Source organism: Leptodactylus fuscus, chromosome 5 (genome assembly GCF_031893055.1).
Source record: "Leptodactylus fuscus isolate aLepFus1 chromosome 5, aLepFus1.hap2, whole genome shotgun sequence".
In the NCBI taxonomy this organism is placed as follows: Eukaryota; Metazoa; Chordata; class Amphibia; order Anura; family Leptodactylidae; genus Leptodactylus; species Leptodactylus fuscus.
Window position 1 is genome coordinate 133,926,536 of NC_134269.1, and position 17,705 is coordinate 133,944,240.

The 17,705-nt window shown below is 39.1% G+C and overlaps 1 protein-coding gene across 2 annotated transcripts in view; it reads left to right on the plus strand.

Annotated features, from left to right (window-relative positions):
• Window positions 1-17,705, plus strand: part of DOCK4 (dedicator of cytokinesis 4) — a 259,057-nt gene that overhangs the window by 214,980 nt on the left and 26,372 nt on the right. For both annotated transcript variants that reach the window (XM_075274203.1, XM_075274204.1), the window contains 8 exons: window positions 83-143; window positions 1,786-1,879; window positions 3,389-3,537; window positions 5,943-6,029; window positions 9,245-9,349; window positions 9,874-10,015; window positions 13,534-13,700; window positions 15,965-16,051. In XM_075274203.1, the coding sequence (XP_075130304.1) occupies window positions 83-143; window positions 1,786-1,879; window positions 3,389-3,537; window positions 5,943-6,029; window positions 9,245-9,349; window positions 9,874-10,015; window positions 13,534-13,700; window positions 15,965-16,051 (892 nt within the window). The remainder of the gene's footprint in view (window positions 1-82; window positions 144-1,785; window positions 1,880-3,388; window positions 3,538-5,942; window positions 6,030-9,244; window positions 9,350-9,873; window positions 10,016-13,533; window positions 13,701-15,964; window positions 16,052-17,705) is intronic.

Here is a 17,705-nt window from a genome sequence, read left to right on the forward strand (position 1 = left end):
ATGCTGTGTACTCCTAATGGTGTGTTTTCAACTTCTGGTAATTGTGATAAAAACTCTTTGCAAAATGTATTTTTTATTTTAGAGACTGCATGAAAATGGGAGAAGTAGACGGAAAAAAAATTGGGTGCACCGTTAGTCTATTGGTAAGACACTCATTGCACTTTATGACATATCCTGCATTGATGTCTAAATGGAAATGTCTCACATTCAGTTCTGCACATTATTTAATTTCCCATTAAAACCAACTCAGTGGCAGTAAAGCAAATCTATTCAGAGCGTAATGATGTGAAATGAGCATTTCTAGCAGGTAATAGAATAGCGCAGCTCATCTGCTTTGTCCTTCTAACCCAGGCAATTACTTATGAGGACAATATTCAGATACTAAAGATTTTTAATATGCAAACAATATTCTGTAACACCCCAGACTCTGGGGAAAAAAGCAAACGGATAAGATGTGAACTTGTCTGAAATAATGAGATGCAGTTATAGCCGTCACAGCAGTAACAGCAGGGCTTGACATCAGCGCAAGGATTGCTTTATTTAGCAATTACAGAGCATTTACCATAAATCCTCTGAGGCCTTCTTGTAGGCCTCGGCCCAGAAGCTCTTGCTTCATTTCATATGGCCTATATCTTTTTTTAATATGTAAAAAAAATAAATCTCACTGTTAGCCAAGAAATCAGTGTCCTTGTTTATATAACAGATTGTTAGAAAGGAAATGGTTAAACATAAGCAGTGATTGACGCGATGATTGACGCGACAGGGTATTTCTTTAAAAAAATCCCTCATGTTTTGTTGTTTTAATCAGTTCTCATATAACATAGTTTTCTTGGTGGGGGTCATAGCATCACTTCATCTTGCAATAACCCCACTTAAAGGCTATGTACATCTTGAGGGGCATTTTTATCATTTCATTGAACCTATTATGGACCAAAAACATTTTTCTAATAGGCTTTTATTTAACAACTGTCAATTGTCTCCGATCGGCATCTTGCACTTTTTCTGATTCTGACTGTTGTGCCTTGCTCAGTAAGAAACCCGTCAGAGTCTTTGTGTGATGGTTCATCTCCTTATCTTTGTTCTCCTAAGCACTCACAAAACGAAGTTTAATTCGGATCAAACACCTTGTCCGATGGATATCACTGAAAAGAGAACTGAGCAGCCTGCACTGCATGAGAAATATACAGGCTGCAGAGTGAAAATGATGGAAAGTTTTTAATAATAAAAAAAATGTATTACAAAAATATTCTAGCCCATAATAGGCTTAATATAATTATTTACAAAAAAAATGCCCTGAAACTGAACATTAAATTTTCACATGAAATATTTCAATTTGTAACAGTAATAATTATAAGTTAAACATTTTTGCAATGTATTAACCATCTTAGGCCCTCTACACATATGCGTTCGGGTTTCTGTTTGGGAAGTATGCTTTGGGACCCCCCGAACGGAAACCTATCCACTCAAAAAAAGCATTTACCTAAGGAAACCGCGGACCCCATAGACTATAATGGAATCCGTGTGGTTTCAGCACAAAACATGTGGAGAGAAAAGTGCTGCTTTCTGGACTTTACTCTCCGCATATTGCATGTGGGTAGTCGAAGCGAATGGCCCGAACACAGATGTGAACTGGGCCTTAGTGTTGGCACTCTGTTGTCTTGATCAGTTGCCAATGGATACAAACATGAATGCAGGAACTTTCTATGTTCTGGTACTTTTCAGAAACCCTCCCATGTTGCCAATGTTGATACAGTGTAAATAAATCCGTATTATGTCTTTTTACAGAATTTTTATAAAACAGAACTGAACAAAGAAGAAATGTATATACGGTATATTCACAAACTATATGACCTGCATATGAAAGCACAGAATTTCACAGGTAATAAAGCCCTATATATGTTTAACCATTGAGCTTTGCCTTATTCTACAGATGAAGTTGTAGCCTGAAAAGAGTAATAGTGTTGCTTTAAAGGGTGCCCTTCATTTTTCAGGTGATTTTAAAAACATATTTGAAAAACATATGTATTTTTGATCAAAATCCGTATGTGTTCTATAAAAGGGCACATGTCAATGATAATGGATTAAAAGAACAAAACACATGTCCTTTAAAAACACATGCATTTTTACATTTTTTATACATTTTTAAACACACCTAAAAATGCACCATGTAAGGGCACCCACAAGCATTAGTTATATTACTTATTATAAAGGTCCCACATAGCGAGCCACAGCCAAAAGGCACTATGGAAAAAAAGCAGCAGAAATGCATCAAGTTTTTTGCCACACCACTTTCCACAGAAAGTTTTCCTCTGCGAACTTTCTGTCCCTATTATACCTATACGGAAACCGCCAGGTATAATTGACTTACTGTGATATATAAAAACGCAACAGTTTTCGAAATTGCACAAAAATATCTGAAACGGAAATGCTGCAATGTGTGGATGGGAATACTCAGGTACTGTAAAACGCTGCAGTTTTGGCCGCAGCATTTCTATTTAAATTATGTAACAATAGCAAAGGAGGATCCAGCAGACTTTCTCCCAGATAAAAGAATTTTTTTGCTTTATTAAATAACCATAATTAAAAAATATATATGTGCTCCAAGGAAAAAGATTTAAACATGAAACATAGTAGTCAAGGGCTGATGCGTTTCGAACTAAACGTTCTTAGTCATAGTCTGATGTGGGGGTCCAGGCATTAAGCTGGTTTTACATGGTATATCATAGGCACTGGTATAACCTGCACTAGCAGGATCTGTGAACTTCCAAGAGAATAAGATAAGAGATAAGATAATCCTTTAATAGTCCCATAGTGGGGAAATTTCAGCATGTTACAGCAGCATAGTAATACAGATACAGGATAATACACAGTAGTATATTACAGAAGTAGACACACATATGCTGAGAAGATATACTAGGAGTCCAGTATAGCAACTACCATGTCACAGAGCGTAGCCCCCTAAAACAGAATCTGTAATACATAATTTATGTATAAAAACTTCTCATGAATGAGAACTCTTACTGAAGAACTGCATATTATTTTTAATTGCATTTAATTCCTTGAAGATATTACTATGCATGTCACCTGTATGCTAGCAGACATTAAATTGGAAATCTCAGATTTACTGGCATACTAGGCAAGTGTTTCTCATAACTGAAATTCAAAACTGCATGGAGATCTTCTGTATAAAAGCACTGTGTAAACACAGCCACTGTAATTACAACTACCTGCATTTCATTTTGTATATGGACACAAGCCAAGTTCCCCTATTTTTGGTGACTACCCATAAATCTACAAATGGTTCGCAACCTTCAGTGTACTTAGATTGTATTGTAGCGCATGTTATATATGTACCTGAAGTAGCTCAGCTCTTAATTTCTACATGCAGAGGCTGCCTATACCCTTCTCCTGTATGATGAGTTACTGGAATGGTCTGATCGTCCGCTCAGAGAATTTCTCAGCTACCCAATGCAGACGGAGTGGCAACGGAAAGAATATCTTCATATGACCATTATCCAGAATTTTGATCGAGGAAAAGTAAGCTGGTTACTCATTTTAATGTTACCTTTTATTTTATACTTAGTGGCCCATAAATGATTCTATGGGTGTTTACATTTTTTCATTTCCTACAGTAACAGGCTGTATTTTCAATAACACAAAATGTTATGCTGAACACATTGTATTTGTTCCAAGCATAAGGAGAACATGTGTGGTTTTCAGAGCCATTGCTACGAATAGGTAACACTTTTTACTATGGAAATTTGGAAACTCCTCCCCGTCATCTGTTCAGATGACATAGCATGCTCTGGTTAACACATTGGCTGACTCTATTGATCCCAAGACAGAGGAATGTAGAGGACACATATGAGAGATGTAACAAGGGAGAAAGAGGGGGGGGTGCACTTATATTCTATACATTCATGCCTGGGAAGTTGGAAAGGTGCGAGTTCACAGAGATAACAGATTATAAGAGGTAACTACCATCTGACAATTCTTAAAAGCAGTTGAGCTAAGATGACAGGCTGGTCATTTACTTGGCTGGCCATCATGTGATGCTACATTTTCCCTGCAGTGATTGTCTCATAGATAGTATGTGGATATCTCATCATTGTCATCACCAGTATCTTCAAAATATGGATTTCAGCAGGAACTCATTGCAGTTTACATTCTTCCATTAGGCAAATTAATACAGAATCATTGCCTGGCCTATCACTGCACTGCAGATGATACCCAACTACATATATCCTTCAAGCCCAGAGTCAGTGACCCATTTCCAGCCATAAATTCATGCCTAGCTGAACTAGAAGAATGAATAATTGTCAGCTGCTTAAAGCTAAACACAGACAAAGCTGCAGTTCTCTTATACATCCACCACCTCTATCCCTATGAAACACAATCCTTAAAAGCTCAGACTATCTGCAAAACTTAGGAGTAGTTATTGATGGGAAACTCTCTTAGGAACCAGGTATCCTTCATCAAATCTCCATACTTCCACTTGAGGAACATTGTCTTCAGCTAGTCCAAAATACTGCCGTGAGGTTAATAACCAAACAAACCCCAACATGCTCCCAGAACCCCATCCTCTGCTCACTGAGTTGCCTGCCTATAAAATGGAGAATGACTTTTATAGTAAGCTTGATGACGTTCAAATCCATAAACAACTTATACCCTGACTACTTAAAGAGGACCTTTCATGTCCTCGGGCACCTGCGATTTTATTACCACTACAAAAGTCTTCTTTAAAAGAACTTCTGGAGCCTCATAAACCTCGCCAACCGCTCACATTAGCCAGCACAAATCAACTGTCCATCCCCATCAATTTTAAATCAAGATTCAAAAGCTCTTCAGTCTGGCATTTGAGGGCAAATAACACCCTTACTATACATGGAATACTGTAAAATAGTTTAGTTAACCACTGGACGCGCTTTGAGTTTATTGCGACTATTTGTCAGGGGCATTAACTGAACACTTGGGGGACACATCCTGAATAAGGTTGTCCAACATCATCTTTATATTGATCACACACATTGGTGTGATGACTAACATAACACATAATGGTTAAGGTTATCACGCACATTAGATGGATGAATGTTAATTCCTTAGAAATTTTAGTTTGCCCAATCCATTTGTTCTCTGGAGAGATAAGCCAGCGCTGTGCCTGGCAGTGGCTCCCTTCTGCTGTTTCCCACTGTTGGCTGCCAACTACATATTGTCTATACCCAGATTTACACCTACCCCTTATATTAAAACAAAGCCTGCACAACTATCATTTTGATGACATCCTTCATTTTAAGAAAGAAGAAGATGCAGAGATAAATCTATTACCATATGTAATATTCTCCAATATAATGTAACGTTTCGCTCAGCTCTATTGTGTTGCGAGCGAGCTGCCAGCCAAGGCTTCCCCTTATGCTGTGAAATGTTTCCAGGGTTTATAATTAGCTTCTCCAGCTCACTGATTCAAAGTTCCCTTTGCAGATTGTTCTGGCAAGGTAGGCAGATCTGAAGGTATTCACATATGAGCTGGGCATATCCTAGCAACAAACAAAGTGCTCTGTAGAGACTTAAATGTATGTATATTCCCCGCTCTGTCCTGGCAATTTATACTGTCACATTGCGCCCATTTGGGCGAAAATGATTTGAGCACGAAGTACAGTATTTGATGTTTTTCACGGTAAAGTAGCTGAAATAGACATGGACGTTTGGAAGGGACTTCGATATTAAGGTTAACTGCAGGCACAACTACATTTTCAGGTTATAAGTGAAGAAAAACTTTAAGAAAAAAATTTAAATCTTGTGAAGCATTAAATTATTTCATGTACATCGTAACATAAACCTTCACAGTCAATATTTCTATGTAATAAAAATACACTAATAGTGGTTTATTCACTTTTTATGTCACATTACACTGATCTTCTCTTTCTTTTCTCATTTATTCACAGTGTTGGGAGAATGGAATAATACTTTGCAGGAAACTTGCTGAGCAGTATGAAAACTATTACGACTACAGGAATCTCAGCAAAATGAGGGTAACTCATGCCAATGACTTAATGATCTTATACTGTAGTACATAAGAATCTGGAAATGTTGCCACCATGTATGTAATAGTATAGAATTGAATGTAGCATAATAATAAGACATATATCACATACAGCATGATCATACGGTATCAGATCGCCCCCTTATTGACTTTGGTAAGGGAAGAAATTTAAGGCATTGACTTGTCCATAGCCATTGTGTGAAAAAAATTGACACATGGCTACACTACCCCAAAATGGAACTTAGAAATGTGGACACTGTGTGACATGCAGAAATATTCAGAAGTCACAGCCATTTAGAAGTGCTATAACAGGAAATACCAGATTAAAGATTTTATCAATTGCAGTACATGAGGGGAAGGGTTGTTAGTATACATGGCTGCATGTTCATGTCTTTTGAATTATGTTGGAAAGAGGAGCCGGGAATTTAGGCGGAGAGTTAATATAATATCATCAATGATCTCCATCTTTATCAAGATGGAAAGTAACAAATTAGGGCCTAGGCCTATTCTACGGGAGGAGGCAATATGGATTTACCTGATGTAAAGTGAGGCAGCAAAGGGCCTTAATAAATCTATTTCATTTGTACTCTTCCTTTTGAGACACTTATTCCATCTCCTATGTGCTCTTCTGTAAGGCTCCCATTATTCTTCCCTTCATTTCTCCCCCTCTTTTTCACATCACCATTTTTTTTTCCTTATTAATATTGTTTCTACAACTGGGAGTGCATATCATGTATTCTTTAGATTTTAACATATAGATATCCCTATACATTTGTCAGGTCTACTCCCCACTCTACAGTTTTTCTTCCCTAATATCTGTAAGGTTCTGATTTCTTCTCATTTATTTGTCTATCTTTGTGACATCTGCTCGGTGCCCTATGTATTTACCTCCTTAATCTATCCCGGGTATATCGATTTTTTATTTTATTTTACCAGCCATTGGAAGGCAATGTCCGGAGCTACTTTCCACTAAAACACATGCTATTCCCGAGTAGCAACCATATTTTGTGTTTAGCTTTCCCCTAAAAACGGTCCTTTATTTAAGGGACTGTGCCTGACTAGATACATCTTATTCAGTGGCCTTGAATATATTCTTTGGGCAGCCATATTATGTCGGGTGAATCAGGCCTTTGATTTTATTGTGTTATAAATAATTTAGAATTTGAAAAAAAAGTTATATTTTATGAGCCAATTTCCCATCTTTGTGAATTTAAATGCTATATTTTGGGCAGTTGTGGGTGTTGAGAGAACCCTAGCACCTAAGTGGCTTATTGTCCAGAGTGAAAATCGTAGGATGTAATACTTTAAATATAAATAGTGAAAATAGAGATGGACATGGAAAATTCACTAAAATAAAAACAAAAATTATTAAAACATATGTTTAATATGAAAACTTGGTTAAAAAAAAAGGTCATTTTGTGGTGAAACATTCCCTTTACGTTCTCCAGATTAACCCCTTAGCGACCCTTGACGTAACTGTACGTCATGGGTCGCATGGGGATGTATGGAGCGAGCTCACACGCTGAGCTCGCTCCATACACGGCAGATGCCAGCTGTATAATACAGCCAGGACCTGCCACTAACAGCAGCGGTCGGTGCCCGAGCCGATCGCTGCTGTTAACCCTTTACACACTGCGGTCAAACGTGACCGCAGTGTGTAAACGGCGCCGGCGGCATGGGCGCCGCCATGTTTGGCCCACCGCCGCCCTCCTGAACGTCACATGAGGGCGGTGATCGGTTGCTATGACAGCCGGAAGCCTATTGAAGGCTTCCAGGCTTGTCTCTGCACTAGATCTATTAGATAATGCCAGAGGCTAGAAGTGCTGCGATTTTGCTATTCACTGCAATACTGTAGTATTGCAGTGAATAGTATGAGCGATCAGACCCCCTAGGTTTCAAGGTACCTAAGGGGTCTGATCATAAATGTAACAGAAGAAAAAAAAAAGTTTTTAAAAGTATTAAAAAAATTTAAAAAAATATAAAAGTTCAAATCACCCCCCTTTCCCTAGATTAGCTATAAAAGTAATTAAAGAACATTAAACATAGACATATTAGGTATCCCCGCGCTCAAAAATGCCCGAACTATTAGAATATTAAAACATTTATCCCATACTGCGAACGGCGTAGCGGCAAAAAAAAATAAAAACAGCCAAAACGTTTTTTTTTCAACACTTTGCCTCCTATAAAAAATTGAATAAAAAGTGATCAAACCATCAGATCTTTCCCCAAATAGTATCAATAGAAACGTCATCTTGTCCCGCATAAAAAGACACCACAACCAGCTTCATACATGGAAATATGAAAAAGTTACAGGTGTTAGAACATGATGACACAATTTTTTTTTTCTATTTTGCAAAGTTTATCATTTTTTTAAAAGTATCAAAACATTTCAAATACTATATAAATTTGGTATCACCGCGTTCGTACTGACACGTAGAACACAGGTAACATGTCATTTGTACCAAACAGTGAACGCTGTAAAAATTAAACCCATAAGAAAATGGCGCAAATGCATTTTTTCTCCAATTGCACCTCATTCTGAATTTTTTTCCAGCTTCCCAGTACATTGCACATCATATTAAATGGTGCCATTACAAAGTACAATTTGTTCCGCAAACAATAAGCCATCATGTGACTCTGTGAACTGAAAAATGAAAAAGTTATGGCTCTTGAAATGTGAGGAGGGAAAAACGAAAATGCGAAACCAAAAAATGGCCTGGTCCTTAAGGGGTTAAAATACAGTTCAGTAAAAAGTCTGACAAGTGTACTGTTTTCTGTCGAAAAAAATGTTTGTTCTACTTTTTTTTTTTTTTAACTGTAGGAAAACATTGAGGTTATTACAGTAATTCTGTAATTCAGCTGTGACCAGTGTCTCCTAAGTAAAGCCATGGAGCCCTACAATAGTAGATGGTACAACATTAAAACAATTGGTGCCTCTTAGGAAGCCCTCAGTGTATAGAAAGAAATACAGCGCCAGTCATAAGAAACTGCCAGATATCATTATTCTTCCTAACACCCTGGTTTTATAGGTGGCTTTAAAAGCTAGTTATTGTTGGTATACATATATATAGAGAAAGAGAGAGAGAGAGATTATCTGCAAGAACCATTGCCATGTACGTATGGCATGCTTTGATCCACTGACCTACAGGCTACCTATGTGATGTGTGTAAAGTGACTGACTCGATGTTTTCTGTGTTTGTACAGATGATGGAAGCATCTCTCTATGATAAAATAATGGACCAACAGCGCTTGGAGCCAGAGTTCTTTCGAGTTGGATTTTATGGAAAGAAATTCCCATTTTTTTTAAGAGTAAGTGTTGCAAATACATAGAATTTAATAAGAAGAATGAACAAAAATAAGGGATATGGTATGCTATATTTTTAGTTTATTTTAACATATACAATCCAGGAAAATCATATCTAGATGTAAACCTGTTTAGCAATTGCCAGCAGGTCAGATTTAGCATATTGGATACATGTTCTTATTTTCATACAAATGTTCATGTCCGACACACAACTAAATGTGGCGTGAACAAAGTCTTAATCTGGCAGAGAGTTAAGGACTTCTTTATTCTGGTGGTTACTGCACAAACAGCATCAGCAGCCTGCAGTCTAGAGACTTTTACTGAATGTTTATGATCAAAGGGATTTTTTTTAAATCCTATTCTCTTATTGATACTTTAATTAGCAAATATTGTTAGAAACTTTTTTTTATTTTTTATTCTTACCTATTGCTTATCTAGACACTGAGTTTGTTGCTATTATATTTTTTGGAAAATGTTACAATTATTATACAATCTGAAAAAGTAGTGGACTAACGTCTTTCCTGACTAGAACAAAGAATTTGTTTGTCGAGGCCATGACTACGAGAGATTGGAAGCTTTCCAGCAGCGCATGCTTACAGAATTTCCACATGCCATCGCAATGCAACATGCAAACCAGCCCGATGAAACTATCTTCCAGGCAGAAGCTCAGTGTATCCTTTCAGCAACAGGAGTCTAATGACATGTCAAGCTATATACACTCACCGGCCACTTTATTAGGTACACCTGTCCAACTGCTCGTTAACACTTAATTTCTAATCAGCCAATCACATGGCGGCAACTCAGTGCATTTAGGCATGTAGACATGGTCAAGACAATCTCCTGCAGTTCAAACCGAGCATCAGTATGGGGAAGAAAGGTGATTTGAGTGCCTTTGAACGTGGCATGGTTGTTGGTGCTAGAAGGGCTGGTCTGAGTATTTCAGAAACTGCTGATCTACTGGGATTTTCACGCACAACCATCTCTAGGGTTTACAGAGAATGGTCCGAAAAAGAAAAAACATCCAGTGAGTGGCAGTTCTGTGGGCGGAAATGCGTTGTTGATGCCAGAGGTCAGAGAAGAATGGCCAGACTGGTTCGAGCTGATAGAAAGGCAACAGTGACTCAAATAGCCACCCGTTACAACCAAGGTAGCCAGAAGAGCATCTCTGAACGCACAGTACGTCGAACTTTGAGGCAGATGGGCTACAGCAGCAGAAGACCACACCGGGTGCCACTCCTTTCAGCTAAGAACAGGAAACTGAGGCTACAATTTGCACAAGCTCATCGAAATTGGACAATTGAAGATTGGAAAAACGTTGCCTGGTCTGATGAGTCTCGATTTCTGCTGCAACATTCGGATGGTAGGGTCAGAATTTGGCGTCAACAACATGAAAGCATGGATCCATCCTGCCTTGTATCAACGGTTCAGGCTGGTGGTGGTGGTGTCATGGTGTGGGGAATATTTTCTTGGCACTCTTTGGGCCCCTTGGTACCAATTGAGCATCGTTGCAACGCCAAAGCCTACCTGAGTATTGTTGCTGACCATGTCCATCCCTTTATGACCACAATGTACCCAACATCTGATGGCTACTTTCAGCAGGATAATGCGCCATGTCATAAAGCTGGAATCATCTCAGACTGGTTTCTTGAACATGACAATGAGTTCACTGTACTCCAATGGCCTCCACAGTCACCAGATCTCAATCCAATAGAGCATCTTTGGGATGTGGTGGAACGGAAGATTCGCATCATGGATGTGCAGCCGACAAATCTGCGGCAACTGTGTGATGCCATCATGTCAATATGGACCAAAATCTCTGAGGAATGCTTCCAGCACCTTGTTAAATCTATGCCACGAAGAATTGAGGCAGTTCTGAAGGCAAAAGGGGGTCCAACCCGTTACTAGCATGGTGTACCTAATAAAGTGGCCGGTGAGTGTATATACACCTTTCCATAATTTTTCCATATATAGTGATGTGGAATGGATTCATGAACTGAATTCCATTAACCAAATTTAGGAAAACTTGAAAGATAAGCACCAGTACATTGCGCAATCATGCATGTTCTATTGCTTCTCAGGAAATCGGCAGCCTCTCAACCAATGAATCTAAAGACATTGGATTCTCTCATTAACTTCTGCTAAGGGTACTAAGGGTACTGGAGTTTCAAACCTGTGCTTCTTTGCCAAGATCTCCTTTCACATGATATGAAGGAGGTCTGACAACCAATCCGACAAGGATGAGCAAACAGTGGTTTTCCAGTAGTGAGAAAATACAGATCTAACAGCAGAGAACAAATTCTGAAATAGTCTTTACTTGAGTTTGGACACTGGAACCAGCAAAGAGGCACATGACTTGTTAGGAATGGACCAGCCTAATTTGGCCTGATAGTCATTCATAACCTATGCCGAAAAGTCCTTAAGTATTCTCCCAAACATGGAGCATAGCACTTGCTTATCCTGTAGGGGTTTTCATTGTACCAGTGATCTCATTTGCATAAATAAGACACAATATTACAATAGAAGTTCACACCTGTACAGATAACATCCATCGTTATTCTTAACACATCGTCGCAGCCACTACCGAAATAGATGATTTCACAACTCATCTACTTCCTCTCCCTGTACAGAGTATGTCTAGAAATCTTTGCTACAGAACGCAATGAGTCAGATCCAGACTAAAACCTCTATAGATAACACCATCATGTCATAGCTTATCTATACACCTTCCATGCACACAGCACGACTAGAAAATGTTGGTTCCAATCTATTGCTGCCTACCACCTTGAGCCTGCTGTAAAGCATATCGCTAAATGTTGTTAAAGAGGACCTTTCATCAGATTGGGCAAAGGCAGTTCTATATACTGCTGGAAAGCCGACAGTGCGCTGAATTCAGCACACTATCAGCTTTCCCGATCTGTGCCCCGGGTAAAGCGCTATCGGTCCCGGTACTGTAGCGCTTTACAGTCAGAAGGGCGTTTCTGACAGATAGCCAGGGACGCCGTTCTGCCCAGCAGCGCCTATCGCGCTGTGCTCTAAGACCGGGGAGGAACGCCCCCTCCTTCTCCTGATAATACTCGTCTATAGACGAGCTGTGTGAGCAGAGGGAGGGGCGCTCCTCCCCGCTCCACAGTACAGCGCGATAGGCGCTGCTGGGCAGAAGGGTGTCCCTGGCTAAGTGTCAGAAACGCCCTTTTGACTGTAAAGCGCTACGATACTGGGACCGATAGTGCTTTACCCGGGGCACAGATCAGGAAAGCCGACAGTGCGCTGAATTCAGCGCACTGTCAGCTTTCCAGCAGTATATAGAACTGCCTGTGCCCAATCTGATGAAAGGTCCTCTTTAACAGAGCAGAGGAGAAGATCATGCAAGATGGCAGCCCCCATTATCCACATAGAAAAATGCTTCATCCAGGAAATAGAAACAGATTAGAAAAAAGGTTACATGGTTCACTTTAAAAAAAAATAAAAATCTATCCCCTGTTCAAAAGACATGTATGTTTGCTTTTATTCTCCAAATGGGCAGCAACCTTTTCTTTTTTTCTGAGAAAATAAAAGCTTACCATCCATTTGGAGAATAAAAGTTAGAGAGCTGATTTGTATTTACCTTCCAGAGGTCATATCTATTGAATGGGAGGATAAGATTTAAAAAAAATAAGCCATATTGTTCAGGGGCTCAGCAGCAATCCAATGATACTGTATGTGCCATTTACTTCACATTTTGTACTTTGCTACAGGTACTCTTTATAAGTTTGTTTTACTGTTATAATATTTATGTGTGTTGATTTATTGTTATTTTTGTGTTATTTAATGTATTTTTTTTTTTTTTTTGTAATTTAGTAAAAAAAATTGATCACTCATCCATAGATAGATTTTTGCCTCTCGCTGGCAGGGATTAAGAGGGTTAAGAAAAAAAAATAAAAAGCTTATCTCAACAAATAACACATTTTTCAACAGGTTATTAAAATTCCATTCAAGATAATATCTGCCACCATTTACCATGGCATCCAGATATAAAAGTAAATGGGAAATGTTGCATCAGAAAATAAATGGTACATGCAAATGTTTTTTAAGCTTGATTTTTATTTATTGCCTGCATGATATGATTTATTGCAAATGAACTTTAATTAGTGCCTTTTTAAATGCATGTTTTGAGTTGTTTGTTCTGCATTAGCCTTAACTTTGTGCCTAGATTTACAGATTTATGCTGTTACTCCTATTCCTGAAAGCCAAGAGGTTCTTCAGAGAGAGGGTATTCCTGATAATATCAAAAGCTTTTACAAAGTAAATCACATTTGGAGGTTCCGGTATGACAGACCTTTCCATAAGGGTACAAAGGACAAGGAAAATGAATTCAAGGTAAAATGCATCTTTTGTAAACTATTCTCCAGTCTCATGGTACATACAATCCTCCTAGGCAGTGCACTGTAGACTTTAGATTGTACAGAGTGCAAAGGAGGTCACATTTTCTTCTTTACACATTTCCTATTTCTGCTATTTAACACAAGGAATTTTGTGTTAGCAGAAATGACTACTTTGCATTTGAATATTCCCAGCACAGAGAGAGAGAGAGCTTTCAATTACATCTAGACATTTATCATCCGGATGAAAATGGGGAAGTGGATCCCTTGAAAAGACTTTTGTCCTCGGGAGATTTTTCAGAGCTAAAGATAGGTTCTTACTTGACAGGATCATCACACAGGACTGTGCATATGACTTAGTGTAAGAGTAACTATAGTCTACTCAGTTACATGGTTTGTGCATTATATTTGTTTTCCTGCAATATTTTGGGAAATTTAATCCAGAAATATGGGCAAATTGGTCAATTTTGCACATATATACACTACAATTATTCTTGGGGTTTTTTTTGTTTTTTTTCTTCACTATATTGAGATTCAACAAAATAGAACACCCACAAATTCTCAAAAGGATTATAATCTTAGCTTTGTCTTGGTCTGTGTGAGCCATTAACATTGTTTTAGGCCAGTCTTGTGTATATACCATATTTGGAGATAATTTTCTTGCTGTAAATCTAATTATCATTGTCTTAGATGTTTGTTTGAATTCCTTTAAAAAAAAACAAAAAAAAAAAAAACAACAATCATTAAAATTCAACTTTTTCTCCCTAACACGTAGGAATAGCCTTAAGAAAGGCTATTCGTCTCCTACCTTTAGATGTCTTCTCCACACTGCCCGGTTTTCTTCTGTATGCAAATGAGTTCTCTTGCAGCACTGGGGGCGGTCCCTAGCACTCAAACAGCACTGGGACCTCCCCAATGGTGCGAGAGAACTCCCAGCGCTGCCTCTATCTTCGCCTGGAACGGCCTCTCCCTGCGTCTTCTTCTGGCGCTGGCTTCAAACTTCTAGGCATGCTCAGTCGGCTCTGCCGTCAGGCCTCTGGTAGAGTCGACTGCGCATGCCCATGGCCATTTTCTTGTGGCCGCTTACTGTATAAGTAGCCACAAGAAAATGGCCATTTACACCAGTTTACTGTGTAAGCGGCCACAGGAAAATTGCCATGGGCATGCGCAATCAGCTCTACTGTTTGAGCACTGGGGCCCAGTACTCCCAGAGAACCCACTTGCATACAGAAGAAAACCAGGATTTCTACCGAGCAGCGGCACCCACCACTTAACTAGAGAAGGCAAATAAGCATACTGGGAGACCTGCAGAGCTCCAGTGGCAAAAACCGAGCTCTGCATCCTGCAGGAATTTTTGGGTTCCCATTATATTGGGGGGGGGGATGAATCTTATTGTATTAATACTCACCTGATCCTTTCATCTTATAAGACATAAGTCCCTGCTGAAAGAGGCTTACTCCTCTTTCCTCATTGACATCATAGCAAGTGTGTATATATGGGGGAGTTTGGAAAATGTGCTATTGGCTGATGGCTATTGAGCACTGTCCAGTCTATATTCTTTGCAGGTTTATTGGGATATCAGAAGTTTTGTAAGTGCAGTTGCAAGGATTGCTTTAAATCAGATCTGCCAAGTTTACCTGAGGGCAGCATATGATAGAGGTGGAGACGCTGAGCTTGGAAAGATACAGTTTCTACTAAATGAAAATAGTGTGTCCCACTTTCTCCTTGAGTAGTATGCCTCAGACATAGGTGACCTTACAGATTGAGGCAGTGTTTTTTGCCACTGGCCAAATTAACAGTTTAACAAACATGTACGATTAACCATTACTAATATTCCATATTTGTCTTTATCATAATATTTCATATTATTTCTTTATTCATCATTGCGCCTTCCCTTCCATGTACCAATTAAATTGGGAGCTAGCATTCATAGAAGTGTCCTGATGTCTTCACTGTTACTTTGGCTTTTACTTTTATTATTAGCATTTATTAATATAGGTATATAAAAATAATAAAATAATATGGGCAGTACAGTGGCTCAATGGTTATTGCTGCCGCCTTGCAGTACTGGGGTCCTGGGTTTGAATCCATCTGCAAGGAGTTTGTATGTTCTCCCTGTGTTTGGAATGTGAGCGGAAACCCACACAAAGAAATACCGATAGGGAATTTAGATTGTTGATAAGTATTTTCTATTGTACATTATGTGTATTTTCCAATTGCTATGCTGTAGTTTTAATGAACAAATATTTTCTCAATTTTAAGAGCCTCTGGGTAGAGAGAACAGCTCTGACACTGGTGCAAAGCCTGCCTGGTATCTCACGATGGTTTGAAGTTGATAAACGCGAAGTGGTAAGTCTGCGTTCTTTTTTTACATGGTATCTACTGTTTTTTGTAAAGCGGTATAAAATATTCACTGCTTGTGGAAATTAGTTTAGTACTTGGAAAGCAGATGACTGTATGATAAGTATGTGTTTCCATGGAAACACTTGCTGTGCTTACATTACAGTCGTGCCCCAATTAAATGCCTTGATCTGGGAAATAGCTTGACATGTTGGGATTCTCAGTGATGCCTTACATCTAACTGTTCATGGGAAAAGGCTCTTGTAATTTGTTGGCTCCTCATGTACGGTTTTGTGGAGCATACATTACTTTGCTTACAATTTTATAATGGCGGGGGGGGGGGGGTTTACGAAACAAAATGCATCAGAATTCAGGTGCCAAAAAATGGCATGCCTTGTGCCTTATTTACTGAGTGTTTTAGACACTTTTATAACTTGTATAGAGCTCTGGGCAAGGCTATAAGAAAAGGAGCATTAGAGGAAAGTGGGCATGGCCTGTTCTTACAAGGGCTCACCAAAATTTTATTGTATTTTTCTGCAGTAAACTAAGATGTCTGAGATGAAAGTTAGACCATACAGCATAATAATGTGTCCAAGTTATCATCTAAAATCAGACACCATGATAAATCTGGCACGTTTTAAAACTGTCCAGTCTAACATTCCACTCGTTTTTAGAGCAGTAGGGTAGAGAGAAATGGAATCCACCTTTCACATAGAGATTATGAAGGCAATAGCTTGCAGGAGTATCTTTACAGGCAAACAAAGTCCAGGGAAGACACAAGGAACTTTTCCAAGCTTGATCTAGTCTAGTTTTTTTGTTGTCGTGCACACCTGATGTTAAAAAGAAAAAATAAAGACATGACCCGCAGTTACTAATGTTTATGTACCCAGAAGGTTGAAAAAATGCTCCTCAACTAGGCACATTTTTGGCACTAATCTAAACACCCTCCCCCTTACTTTCTAAATAACATAATTTATCAAAAATATATATTTATCCATATCCCTGGGGTGGTCACATTTGCTAGTTATCCAGGGTCTGTTTCCCTGTTTCCAGAAACAGAACATCACTGCTACAACCCCCCTTCCCCATCCACTCCATCATACTTACATCTCTCCCTTCCAGGTTTTCTCCTGTGGGGAAGCTCCTCCCTGTTTTCTGACTGCCAGTGCGTACTATAGTTCCAGCGCTGCTCTGTACCCGATAATCCACCTCTATTGTGCAGCTCCCACGCCTGCGCAGTAGAGCTGGATCTTTGGCTGCAGAGCACAAAGCAGCACTGGGACTATTGTGCCTGTTGGCAGAATCATAAAAGGATGGGCCGTTCCGCAAGAGGAAGACACTTAAGTATAATTGAGTTGGGAAGTGGGTGGGATAGCTAGAGAGACAGGGAGGGAGAGAGGAAGGGGGTGAGAGGGAGCTAGTGTGGAGGTTACATAACAGGAAGCTGAACCATGTAAACAAATGCTGAAGATACCAGGAGCTCCCAGAAATCATTCAAAACACTGTTAAAGGTATATGGGTGCATTTATTAACCCATTAATAGCACCAACAGACCTTTTTTAAAAAAAATGAATAAATAAATAAACATTTTTTGCCTGGAACACCCCTTTAACTCATGCCAGAAAACTGGCATGAATTAAACTACAAATCTACAATTGTCCCT